We start from the raw sequence: 14,337 nt of genomic DNA on the forward strand, positions 1-14,337 counted from the left end.
CCCGTTGCCTCCAGTGATGATCCATGGCCCGGAGCCTCCAGTGATGATCCATGGCCCGAAGCCTCCAGTGATGATCCATGGCCCGTTGCCTCCAGTGATGATCCATGGCCCGTTGCCTCCAGTGATGATCCATGGCCCGGAGCCTCCAGTGATGATCCATGGCCCGGAGCCTCCAGTGATGATCCATGGTCTGGAGCCTCCAGTGATGATCCATGGCCCGAAGCCTCCAGTGATGATCCATGGCCCGTTGCCTCCAGTGATGATCCATGGCCCGGAGCCTCCAGTGATGATCCATGGCCCGAATCCTCCAGTGATGATCCATGGCCCGGAGCCTCCAGTGATGATCCATAGCCATGTAACCTATTAGTGCGTCTTGTTGAGCGTGCATCTGGTGAACGTCTGACGTCATTTCCGGTCACAACTTGCAGGCTTGTTTTCGAGTTGCTGTGCGTTTTGTTGCCAACCTGTTTTGCTACCTGACAACTTTACGGTTTTCACTTTTTAATTACCGTTCATATATTTATTTATTTTTTTCCTCAACTTTTTCACTCCGGACGCTTTATCTGGACACGATTCGTCAGGACCTCCAACAGCCGAAGCTAAGTAGTAACATTAACATGATGCCTTCTAATTGCAGCCGCTGTACTCGCCTTACGGCGAGGATAGCTGTGCTGCAAGCCCAGCTTCAGACGCAATCGTTAGGCAAGGGTAATTTCAGTGTAGGAAAGGATGAAACAGCGTCTGTGGCACCAGTAAGTACAGATAGTACTGTAAATCCCCTGGCACAGTCCCCGCAGCCGGACAACTTTCTCACGGTTTCTGGAAGGAAATGCTGTAGGAACGCTCAACCGGTGTCGCTCATTCAGCCGACAGAAACTTTCAACCGGTTTTCCCCATTAAGCAGCGGGTCGGAGTCAGAGGCCGATTCTTCTCTGGTCTCTACTCCTCCCGTTACGGGGTCTGAGACGCCGAAGCTTCCCACCATTAGCTCTGACAAATTGAAAACTCTAGTCATTGGCGACTCCATTACCCACAGTATTAGACTTAAAGCGAATCATCCAGCGATCATACACTGTTTACCCGGGGGCAGGGCTACCGACGTTAAGGCTAATCTGAAGATGGTGCTGGCTAAAGCTAAAACTGGCGAGTGTAGAGAGTATAGAGATATTGTTATCCACGTCGGCACCAACGATGTTAGGATGAAACAGTCAGAAATCACCAAGCGCAACATAGCTTCTGCGTGCATATCAGCTAGAAAGATGTGTCGGCATCGAGTAATTGTCTCTGGCCCCCTCCCAGTTAGGGGGAGTGATGAGCTCTACAGCAGAGTCTCACAACTCAATCGCTGGTTGAAAACTGTTTTCTGCCCCTCCCAAAAGTTAGAATTTGTAGATAATTGGCCCTCTTTCTGGGACTCACCCACAAACAGGACCAAGCCTGACCTGCTGAGGAGTGACGGACTCCATCCTAGCTGGAGGGGTGCTCTCATCTTATCTACCAACATAGACAGGGCTCTAACTCCTCTAGCTCCACAATGAAATAGGGTGCAGGCCAGGCAGCAGGCTGTTAGCCAGCCTGCCAGCATAGTGGAGTCTGCCATTAGCACAGTCAGTGTAGTCAGCTCAGCTATCACCATTGAGACCGTGTCTGTGCCTCGACCTAGGTTGGGCAAAACTAAACATGGCGGTGTTCGCCTTAGCAATCTCACTAGGATAAAGACCACCTCCATTCCTGTCATTACTGAAAGAGATCATGATACCTCACATCTCAAAATAGGGCTACTTAATGTTAGATCCCTTACTTCAAAGGCAATTATAGTCAATGAACTAATCACTGATCATAATCTTGATGCGATTGGCCTGACTGAAACATGGCTTAAGCCTGATGAATTTACTGTTTTAAATGAGGCCTCACCTCCTGGCTACACTAGTGGCCATATCCCCCGTGCATCCCGCAAAGGCGGAGGTGTTGCTAACATTTACGATAGCAAATTTCAATTTACAAAAAAAAAAATGACATTTTCGTCTTTTGAGCCTCTAGTCATGAAATCTATGCAGCCTACTCAATCACTTTTTATAGCTACTGTTTACAGGCCTCCTGGGCCATATACAGCGTTTCTCACTGAGTTCCCTGAATCCTTATCGGACCTTGTAGTCATAGCAGATAATATTCTAATCTTTGGTGACTTTAATATTCACATGGAAAAGTCCACAGACCCACTCCAAAAGGCTTTCGGAGCCATCATCGACTCAGTGGGTTTTGTCCAACATGTCTCTGGACCCACTCACTGTCACAGTCATACGCTGGACCTAGTTTTGTCCCATGGAATAAATGTTGAGGATCTTAATGTTTTTCCTCATAATCCTGGACTATCGGACCACCATTTTATTACGTTTGCAATTGCAACAAATAATCTGCTTAGACCCCAACCAAGGAACATCAAAAGTCGTGCTATAAATTCACAGACAACACAAAGATTCCTTGATGCCCTTCCAGACTCCCTCTGCCTACCCAAGGACGCCAGAGGACAAAAATCAGTTAACCACCTAACTGAGGATCTCAATCTAACCTTGCGCAATACCCTAGATGCAGTTGCACCCCTAAAAACTAAAAAAATGTCTCATAAGAAACTAGCTCCCTGGTACACAGAAAATACCCGAGCTCTGAAGCAAGCTTCCAGAAAATTGGAACGGAAATGGCGCCACACCAAACTGGAAGTCTTCCGACTAGCTTGGAAGGACGGTACAGTGCAGTACCGTAGAGCCCTTACTGCTGCTCGATCATCCTATTTTTCTAACTTAATTGAGGAAAATAAGAACAATCCGAAATTCCTTTTTAATACTGTCGCAAAGCTAACTAAAAAGCAGCATTCCCCAAGAGAGGATGACTTTCACTTTAGCAGTGATAAATTCATGAACTTCTTTGAGGAAAAGATTATGATTATTAGAAAGCAAATTACGGACTCCTCTTTAAACCTGCGTATTCCTCCAAACCTCAGTTGTCCTGAGTCTGCACAACTCTGCCAGGACCTAGGATCAAGAGAGACGCTCAAGTGTTTTAGTACTATATCTCTTGACACAATGATGAAAATAATCATGGCCTCTAAACCTTCAAGCTGCATACTGGACCCTATTCCAACTAAACTACTGAAAGAGCTGCTTCCTGTGCTTGGCCCTCCTATGTTGAACATAACAAACTCACTAAAAGTGGCAGTAATAAAGCCTCTCTTGAAAAAGCCAAACCTTGACCCAGAAAATATAAAAAACTATCGGCCTATATCGAATCTTCCATTCCTCTCAAAAATGTTAGAGAAGGCTGTTGCGCAGCAACTCACTGCCTTCCTGAAGACAAACAATGTATACGAAATGCTTCAGTCTGGTTTTAGACCCCATCATAGCACTGAGACGGCACTTGTGAAGGTGGTAAATGACATTTTAATGGCATCGGACCGAGGCTCTGCATCTGTCCTCGTGCTCCTAGACCTTAGTGCTGCTTTTGATACCATCGATCACCACATTCTTTTGGAGAGATTGGAAACCCAAATTGGTCTACACGGACATGTTCTGGCCTGGTTTAGATCTTATCTGTCGGAAAGATATCAGTTTGTCTCTGTGAATGGTTTGTCCTCTGACAAATCAACTGTAAAGTTCGGTGTTCCTCAGGTTCCGTTTTAGGACCACTATTGTTTTCACTATATATTTTACCTCTTGGGGATGTTATTCGAAAACATAATGTAAACTTTCACTGCTATGCGGATGACACACAGCTGTACATTTCAATGAAACATGGTGAAGCCCCAAAATTGCCCTCGCTAGAAGCATGTGTTTCAGACATAAGGAAGTGGATGGCTGCAAACTTTCTACTATTAAACTCGGACAAAACAGAGATGCTTGTTCTAGGTCCCAAGAAACAAAGAGATCTTCTGTTGAATCTGACAATTAATCTTAATGGTTGTACAGTCGTCTCAAATAAAACTGTGAAGGACCTCGGCGTTACTCTGGACCCTGATCTCTCTTTTGAAGAACATATCAAGACCATTTCGAGGACAGCTTTTTTCCATCTACGTAACATTGCAAAAATCAGAAACTTTCTGTCCAAAAATGATGCAGAAAAATTAATCCATGCTTTTGTCACTTCTAGGTTAGACTACTGCAATGCTCTATTTTCCGGCTACCCGGATAAAGCACTAAATAAACTTCAGTTAGTGCTAAATACTAGAATCCTGACTAGAACCAAAAAATTTGATCATATTACTCCAGTGCTAGCCTCTCTACACTGGCTGATTTCAAGGTTTTACTGCTAACCTACAAAGCATTACATGGGCTTGCTCCTACCTATCTCTCTGATTTGGTCCTGCCGTACATACCTACACGTACGCTACGGTCACAAGACGCAGGCCTCCTAATTGTCCCTAGAATTTCTAAGCAAACAGCTGGAGGCAGGGCTTTCTCCTATAGAGCTCCATTTTTATGGAACGGTCTGCCTACCCATGTCAGAGACGCAAACTCGGTCTCAACCTTTAAGTCTTTACTGAAGACTCATCTCTTCAGTGGGTCATATGATTGAGTGTAGTCTGGCCCAGGAGTGGGAAGGTGAACGGAAAGGCTCTGGAGCAACGAACCGCCCTTGCTGTCTCTGCCTGGCCGGTTCCCCTCTTTCCACTGGGATTCTCTGCCTCTAACCCTATTACAGGGGCTGAGTCACTGGCTTGCTGGGGCTCTCTCATGCCGTCCCTGGAGGGGGTGCGTCACCTGAGTGGGTTGATTCACTGTTGTGGTCATCCTGTCTGGGTTGGCGCCCCCCCTTGGGTTGTGCCGTGGCGGAGATCTTTGTGGGCTATACTCAGCCTTGTCTCAGGATGGTAAGTTGGTGGTTGAAGATATCCCTCTAGTGGTGTGGGGGCTGTGCTTTGGCAAAGTGGGTGGGGTTATATCCTTCCTGTTTGGCCCTGTCCGGGGGTGTCCTCGGATGGGGCCACAGTGTCTCCTGACCCCTCCTGTCTCAGCCTCCAGTATTTATGCTGCAGTAGTTTATGTGTCGGGGGGCTGGGGTCAGTTTGTTATATCTGGAGTACTTCTCCTGTCCTATTCGGTGTCCTGTGTGAATCTAAGTGTGCGTTCTCTAATTCTCTCCTTCTCTCTTTCTTTCTCTCTCTCGGAGGACCTGAGCCCTAGGACCATGCCCCAGGACTACCTGACATGATGACTCCTTGCTGTCCCCAGTCCACCTGGCCATGCTGCTGTTCCAGTTTCAACTGACCTGAGCCCTAGGACCATGCCCCAGGACTACCTGACATGATGACTCCTTGCTGTCCCCAGTCCACCTGGCCATGCTGCTGCTCCAGTTTCAACTTCCACCTGACTGTGCTGCTGCTCCAGTTTCAACTGTTCTGCCTTATTATTATTCGACCATGCTGGTCATTTATGAACATTTGAACATCTTGGCCATGTTCTGTTATAATCTCCACCCGGCACAGCCAGAAGAGGACTGGCCACCCCACATAGCCTGGTTCCTCTCTAGGTTTCTTCCTAGGTATTGGCCTTTCTAGGGAGTTTTTCCTAGCCACCGTGCTTCTACACCTGCATTGCTTGCTGTTTGGGGTTTTAGGCTGGGTTTCTGTACAGCACTTTGAGATATCAGCTGATGTACGAAGGGCTATATAAATAAATTTGATTTGATTTGATAGCCCGTTGCCTCCAGTGACGGTCGGCAGTCCAGAGCCTCCAGCGACGGTCGGCAGTCCAGAGCCTCCAGTGATGATCGGCAGTCCAGAGCCTCCAGTGACGGTCGGCAGTCCAGAGCCTCCAGTGACGGTCGGCAGTCCGAAGCTTCCGGCGACGATCCCCGCACCAGAGGCGCCACCAAAGTTAGCACAGCCATGTGCGGAGCGGGGTCTGCGTCCCGCACTGGAGCCGCCACTGAGGGTAGATTACCACCCAGACCCTCCCCTAAAGGTTCAGGTTTGCGGCCGGGAGTCTGTACTTTGGGGGGTGGTACTGTCACGCCCTGACCTTAGACATCCTTTTTATTCTCTATTTTGTTAGATCGGGGTGTGACTAGGGTGGGCAATCTATGTTTCGATTTCTTTGTTGGCCTAGTAGGGCAGATCTCAGAACCACAGGGTTCAGTGTAGCCTAGTGGTTAGAGCATTGGACTAGTAACCGAAAGGTTGCAAGTTCAAATCCCCGAGCTGACAAGGTACAAAATCTGTCGTTCTGCCCCTGAACAGGCAGTTAACCCACTGTTCCTAGGCCGTCATTGAAAATAAGAATATGTTCTTAACTGACTTGCTTAGTAAAATAAAAAATAAAATAAAAAATTGTATGGTTCCCAATCAGAGGCAGCTGTTTATCGTTGTCTCTGATTGGGGATCTTATTTAGGCAGCCCTTTTTCCCACCTTAGATTGTGGGAACTTGATTTTGTTAGTTACTGTGTAGCCTTCAGAACTTTCCGTTTGTTTTTGTATATTGTTGAATATTGGTGTTTATTTTTAAATAAACGAAGATGTTCACCTACCACACTGCACCTTGGTCCAATCCTTCTCTAAACGAACGTGACATAATGATAATGCAGAGGATTTTCCCAAGGTTTCCGTTGACACATCTCTGTCTGTCTCTTTCTCTCAGTTCTCTCTCCTCCAGACTCTCTGAGTGTCCGTCCCAACAGATCGCAGTTCTTTGAATATGAGTCTTTAATTGTGAGCTGTGAGGTTCAAGGGAGCTCTGCTGGATGGACACTGAAGAGATACACATCGACTGGGAAGCTTTCAGCTTGTGGAACCGACTGGGGAAAACAACAAGGTTTTTCATGCATCGTGTCACTAATACTATCAGACAGTGGGGTGTACTGGTGTGAGTCTGGGTCTGGAGAACACAGCACTACTCTCAACATCACAGTACACGGTATGTCCACAAATCTACTAATATTATAGTGTTTAGTGTTTATTAATCTTGTTTCAGATAGCTGATGTTATGTTTATATATGATGATTATATATTATATACAGCTGGAGCTGTGATCCTGGAGAGACCTGTTTATATATGATGATTATATATTATATACAGCTGGAGCTGTGATCCTGGAGAGACCTGTTTATATATGATGATTATATATTATATACAGCTGGAGCTGTGATCCTGGAGAGGCCTGTTTATATATTATATACAGCTGGAGCTGTGATCCTGGAGAGACCTGTTTATATATTATATACAGCTGGAGCTGTGATCCTGGAGAGCCCTGTTTATATATTATATACAGCTGGAGCTGTGATCCTGGAGAGACCTGTTTATATATTATATACAGCTGGAGCTGTGATCCTGGAGAGACCTGTTTATATATGATGATTATATATTATATACAGCTGGGGCTGTGATCCTGGAGAGACCTGTTTATATATGATGATTATATATTATATACAGCTGGGGCTGTGATCCTGGAGAGACCTGTTTATATATGATGATTATATATTATATACACCTGGAGCTGTGATCCTGGAGAGACCTGTTTATATATAATGATTATATATTATATACACCTGGAGCTGTGATCCTGGAGAGACCTGTTTATATATTATATACAGCTGGAGCTGTGATCCTGGAGAGCCCTGTTTATATATGATGATTATATATTATATACAGCTGGAGCTGTGATCCTGGAGAGACCTGTTTATATATGATGATTATATATTATATACAGCTGGGGCTGTGATCCTGGAGAGACCTGTTTATATATGATGATTATATATTATATACAGCTGGAGCTGTGATCCTGGAGAGCCCTGTTTATATATGATGATTATATATTATATACAGCTGGAGCTGTGATCCTGGAGAGACCTGTTTATATATGATGATTATATATTATATACAGCTGGGGCTGTGATCCTGGAGAGACCTGTTTATATATGATGATTATATATTATATACAGCTGGGGCTGTGATCCTGGAGAGACCTGTTTATATATGATGATTATATATTATATACAGCTGGAGCTGTGATCCTGGAGAGCCCTGCCCTTCCTGTGACTGTGGGAGATTCTGTGACTCTGCGCTGCAGATATCAGGGAACTCCCTCTGACCTCACAGCCGATTTCTACAAAGATGGATCCCTCGTCAGGACCGAGACTACGGGAGAGATGACCATCCCTGCAGTATCCAGGTCAGACGAAGGACTCTACAAGTGTTCCAACTCCGAAGGAGATTCACCGGAGAGACGGATGACTCTGACAGGTGTGAATTAAATCCCTCTTTGTACCATTAAGTTGAATACATCCATTAAACCTACGGTAAATACATCCATTAAGTTGAAACCTACGGTAAATACATCCATTAAGTTGAAACCTACGGTAAATGCATCCATTAAGTTGAAGCCTACGGTAAATACATCCATTAAGTTGAAACCTACGGTAAATACATCCATTAAACCTACGGTAAATACATCCATTATGTTGAAACCTACGGTAAATACATCCATTAAACCTACGGTAAATAGATCCATTGAGTTGAAACCTACGGTAAATACATCCATTAAACCTACGGTAAATACATCCATTAAGTTGAAGCCTACGGTAAATACATCCATTAAACCTACGGTAAATACATCCATTAAGTTGAAACCTACGGTAAATACATCCATTAAGTTGAAACCTACGGTAAATACAGCCATTAAACCTATGGTAAATAGATCCATTGAGTTGAAACCTACGGTAAATACATCCATTAAACCTACAGTAAATACATCCATTAAGTTGAAGCCTACGGTAAATATATCCATTAAACCTACGGTAAATACATCCATTAAGTTGAAACCTACGGTAAATACATCCATTAAACCTACGGTAAATACATCCATTAAGTTGAAACCTACGGTAAATACATCCATTAAGTTGAAACCTACGGTAAATACATCCATTAAACCTACGGTAAATACATCCATTAAACCTACGGTAAATACATCCATTAAACCTACGGTAAATACATCCATTAAACCTACGGTAAATACATCCATTAAACCTACGGTAAATACATCCATTAAACCTACAGTAAATACATCCATTAAACCTACGGTAAATACATCCATTATGTTGAAACCTACGGTAAATACATCCATTAAACCTATGGTAAATACATCCATTAAACCTACGGTAAAGACATCCATTAAGTTGAAACCTACGGTAAATACATCCATTAAGTTGAAACCTACGGTAAATACATCCATTAAACCTACGGTAAATACATCCATTAAGTTGAAACCTACGGTAAATACATCCATTAAACCTACGGTAAATACATCCATTAAACCTACGGTAAATACATCCATTAAACCTACGGTAAATACATCCATTAAACCTACGGTAAATACATCCATTAAACCTACGGTAAATACATCCATTAAACCTACGGTAAATACATCCATTAAACCTACGGTAAATACATCCATTAAACCTACGGTAAATACATCCATTAAACCTATGGTAAATACATCCATTAAACCTACGGTAAATACATCCATTAAGTTGAAACCTACGGTAAATACATCCATTAAACCTACGGTAAATACATCCATTAAACCTACGGTAAATACATCCATTAAACCTACGGTAAATACATCCATTAAACCTACGGTAAATACATCCATTAAACCTACGGTAAATATATCCATTAAACCTACGGTAAATACATCCATTAAACCTACAGTAAATACATCCATTAAACCTACGGTAAATACATCCATTAAACCTACGGTAAATACATCCATTAAACCTACGGTAAATACATCCATTAAACCTACGGTAAATACATCCATTAAACCTACGGTAAATACATCCATTAAACCTACGGTAAATACATCCATTAAGTTGAAACCTACGGTAAATACATCCATTAAGTTGAAACCTACGGTAAATACATCCATTAAACCTACGGTAAATACATCCATTAAACCTACGGTAAATACATCCATTAAACCTACGGTAAATACATCCATTAAACCTACGGTAAATACATCCATTAAACCTACGGTAAATACATCCATTAAACCTACGGTAAATACATCCATTAATTTGTATTTTGCCATGACAAATATATACATTTCAGGGGGAAAAAACACTTCATTTAAAATGTGTGTATTAGTGTGTATCAAAGACTGTCAACTTTCTCTTTGTCTTTTTTGTCTCCAACCCCAAGACCCCACTACAGTGCCAGTGTTGTCCATGTCTCTGCCCAGGCTGCTGAGTAGTCTACTGGTGGTTTGTCCCTACCTGCTGGTGACCGTCATACTGCTGGTGAAATGCAACAGACGTAGGGCTCAAGGTAAGAACCTGAGTTCATACATTGCACTGGCTCCAACAACCTGTTGTCCAAATACATTATAACAGGGTCACGACGCTGAACCATGTCTTAGTGTTGATTACTGTAGCTCTGATTGAACCATGTCTTAGTGTTGATTACTGTAGCTCTGATTGAACCATGTCTTAGTGTTGATTACTGTAGCTCTGATTGAACCATGTCTTAGTGTTGATTACTGTAGCTCTGATTGAACCATGTCTTAGTGTTGATTACTGTAGCTCTGATTGAACCATGTCTTAGTGTTGATTACTGTAGCTCTGATTGAACCATGTCTTAGTGTTGATTACTGTAGCTCTGATTGAACCATGTCTTAGTGTTGATTACTGTAGCTCTGATTGAACCATGTCTTAGTGTTGATTACTGTAGCTCTGATTGAACCATGTCTTAGTGTTGATTACTGTAGCTCTGATTGAACCATGTCTTAGTGTTGATTACTGTAGCTCTGATTGAACCATGTCTTAGTGTTGATTACTGTAGCTCTGATTGAACCATGAATTAAAGAGTTGACAACTAGCTCTGATTGAACCATGATTTAAAGAGTTGACAACTAGCTCTGATTGAACCATGATTTAAAGAGTTGATAAATGTATCTCTGATTGAACCATGTCTTAGTGTTGATTACTGTAGCTCTGATTGAACCATGTCTTAGTGTTGATAACTGTAGCTCTGATTGAACCATGTTGTAATGTGTTGATAACTGTAGCTCTGATTGAACCATGTCTTAGTGTTGATAACTGTAGCTCTGATTGAACCATGTTGTAATGTGTTGATAACTGTAGCTCTGATTGAACCATGAATTAAAGAGTTGACAACTAGCTCTGATTGAACCATGATTTAAAGAGTTGACAACTAGCTCTGATTGAACCATGATTTAAAGAGTTGATAAATGTATCTCTGATTGAACCATGTCTTAGTGTTGATAAATGTATCTCTGATTGAACCATGTCTTAGTGTTGATTACTGTAGCTCTGATTGAACCATGTCTTAGTGTTGATTACTGTAGCTCTGATTGAACCATGTCTTAGTGTTGATTACTGTAGCTCTGATTGAACCATGTCTTAGTGTTGATTACTGTAGCTCTGATTGAACCATGTCTTAGTGTTGATTACTGTAGCTCTGATTGAACCATGATTTAAAGAGTTGATAAATGTATCTCTGATTGAACCATGTCTTAGTGTTGATTACTGTAGCTCTGATTGAACCATGTCTTAGTGTTGATTACTGTAGCTCTGATTGAACCATGTCTTAGTGTTGATTACTGTAGCTCTGATTGAACCATGTCTTAGTGTTGATTACTGTAGCTCTGATTGAACCATGTCTTAGTGTTGATTACTGTAGCTCTGATTGAACCATGTCTTAGTGTTGATTACTGTAGCTCTGATTGAACCATGTCTTAGTGTTGATAACTGTATCTCTGATTGAACCATGTTGTAAAGTGTTGATAACTGTATCTCTGATTGAACCATGTCTTAGTGTTGATTACTGTAGCTCTGATTGAACCATGTTGTAAAGTGTTGATAACTGTAGCTCTGATTGAACCATGTCTTAGTGTTGATAACTGTATCTCTGATTGAACCATGTTGTAATGTGTTGATAACTGTAGCTCTGATTGAACCATGTTGTTAAGTGTTGATAACTGTAGCTCTGATTGAACCATGTTGTAAAGTGTTGATAACTGTATCTCTGATTGAACCATGTTGTAAAGTGTTGATAACTGTATCTCTGATTGAACCATGTTGTAAAGTGTTGATAACTGTATCTCTGATTGAACCATGTTGTAAAGTGTTGATAACTGTAGCTCTGATTGAACCATGTTGTAAAGTGTTGATAACTGTAGCTCTGATTGAACCATGTCTTAGTGTTGATTACTGTAGCTCTGATTGAACCATGTCTTAGTGTTGATTACTGTAGCTCTGATTGAACCATGTCTTAGTGTTGATAACTGTAGCTCTGATTGAACCATTGAACCAGTGTTGATTACTGTAGCTCTGATTGAACCATGTTGTAAAGTGTTGATTACTGTAGCTCTGATTGAACCATGTTGTAAAGTGTTGATTACTGTAGCTCTGATTGAACCATGTTGATTGACAGGTGACTAACCCTACTGATTCTATGTAAATACTGTATATCTCTAAGTAACTAAACACAGTAATTCTGTGTGATTAACAGGGGTTTAACCCTACTGATTCTATGTAATGTAATACTGTATATCTCTAAGTAACTAAACACAGTATTTCCGTGTGATTGACAGGTGAGCGTTTTGAAGAACAGTGAGGCTGAGAAACACCTGATCACCATGACAACAGAATGGAACACACAACATTCTAATTCTGGACCTGTTGTTTACACCCAAAACATTTCTTCTTCTCCTGGCCCATAATAGTGGCATTTAAAAAAAAATATATATATGATTTTTCTTATTTTAAGGTGTTTCAATATATGTTGTGTTGTATAATTCATTCAGCAGCAGTCCTTTTAAATGGGTAATCTGCAGATCAAAAATACAAACACCCAGCCACTGTTTTGGTAAACAGCTGTGTAACCTATACAACCGACGTGTGTTTTTGTTCCTGACATTGATATGACTACGACTATCTGAGAATTTGAATTTACAAGTAATATATTGCCTCGTGTTTTTTTATTTTTCAATTTAACATCTAGATACTATCTGACATTTTGTAACATAAATGAATTTCCTCATTCCTGTATGAATAAACATCAAAACCACTAGCTGGCTCTCTTTCTCCGTACTTCCACAACCAACTAAACTCACTGTGAAACAAAGTGAAAGGAACTTTTTGTTTCACTCTTCTACTTGCCGTTCTTGCTTGAACACGTTTGTGTCGCATTTAATTGTTATGTTTGTCCGAGATTATGTTCCTATGAGGCTTTTGGGCTTTTTTTCCCGGGTTTACTGACCGGAACTCAGTTTTATTTTCCTATTACAAACAGCTTTTAGCAACAATATATAAAAAACTATAAAAAACATGTGAAATGAAGACGTCAGCAGCTTGTTGTTTCGGGGGAATTATTCTGTGCATCGGGCTTTCATTGAGAGCAACAGGTAGGTTTAAACTTTAATTATAGTTTTTAATTCCGATACCATAGAAATTGTATTAAAACCAGCACTTGTTTTTATTAAACACTCCCGTTGATTTTCGGCCCCATCGTCAAAAAGACAGAACGACATGTTTTTGATTTCCTTACGCTCACAACGTAAGTAAATACTCTGTCCAGCGTCATGTCTGGAGACCATTCAAATGCGACAGGTGTCGTTGACAACAAACCTTGGTTACTTTCCAAACACTTAACAGACACACCCTCACTTCTGATGACGAGTTTACACTTGCAAGGGGAGGGAGGAAGGAGGAAGGAGAAGGCCTATTCTGTTTACAAATTTACGAAGAAGACTGAAAAGTAGTATTTTTTATGTATACAGTAACTAAGATGCTGTGTTACAGGTCTGCTCTGACTGTACACGTTTATTGCTCTATTTAGGTATTAACATATTTCCAAGTGAGAAAAGGTCTTAGGAACGTGTATTTGTAAAACATTTTTTTGGGTGATCAGTTTTCATATGCACTTAAAATATTAGGTACCCTTAAATCAAACACTCCCGTTGATTTTCGGCCCCATCGTCAAAAAGACAGAACGACATGTTTTTGATTTCCTTACGCTCACAACGTAAGTAAATACTCTGTCCAGCGTCATGTCTGGAGACCATTCAAATGCGATGTCGATGTCGTTGACAACAAACCTTGGTTACTTTCCAAACACTTAACAGACACACCCTCACTTCTGATGACGAGTTTACACTTGCAAGGGGAGGGAGGAAGGAGAAGGCCTATTCTGTTTACAAATTTACGAAGAAGACTGAAAAGTAGTATTTTTTATGTATACAGTAACTAAGATGCTGTGTTACAGGTCTGCTCTGACTGTACACGTTTATTGCTCTATTTAGGTATTAACATATTTCCAAGTGAGAAAAGGT

The 14,337-nt window shown here is 41.5% G+C and overlaps 2 protein-coding genes across 7 annotated transcripts in view; both read left to right on the top strand.

The window, feature by feature from the left end:
• LOC116371839 (Fc receptor-like protein 5) overlaps positions 1-13,069 on the top strand; it is a 120,039-nt gene extending 106,970 nt beyond the window's left edge. The window contains exons 5-8 of the mRNA XM_031820906.1: positions 6,628-6,903; positions 7,986-8,228; positions 10,185-10,310; positions 12,598-13,069. Coding sequence (XP_031676766.1) covers positions 6,628-6,903; positions 7,986-8,228; positions 10,185-10,310; positions 12,598-12,620 — 668 coding nt within the window. The 3' untranslated portion in view covers positions 12,621-13,069. The remainder of the gene's footprint in view (positions 1-6,627; positions 6,904-7,985; positions 8,229-10,184; positions 10,311-12,597) is intronic.
• Positions 13,070-13,125: 56 nt separating this feature from the next.
• The window catches only part of LOC116371838 (eukaryotic translation initiation factor 3 subunit A-like), a 105,415-nt gene continuing 104,203 nt past the window's right edge, over positions 13,126-14,337 (top strand). For all 6 annotated transcript variants that reach the window (XR_004209038.1, XR_004209035.1, XR_004209037.1 and 3 more), the window contains exon 1: positions 13,126-13,410. Coding sequence is in view for 2 of the 6 variants with exons in the window: in XM_031820903.1 (XP_031676763.1) it covers positions 13,341-13,410 (70 nt within the window). In the remaining 4 variants the exon portion in view is untranslated. The remainder of the gene's footprint in view (positions 13,411-14,337) is intronic.

The sequence above is a fragment of the Oncorhynchus kisutch genome, unplaced genomic scaffold, assembly GCF_002021735.2.
Source record: "Oncorhynchus kisutch isolate 150728-3 unplaced genomic scaffold, Okis_V2 scaffold3733, whole genome shotgun sequence".
Classification (NCBI taxonomy): domain Eukaryota; kingdom Metazoa; phylum Chordata; class Actinopteri; order Salmoniformes; family Salmonidae; genus Oncorhynchus; species Oncorhynchus kisutch.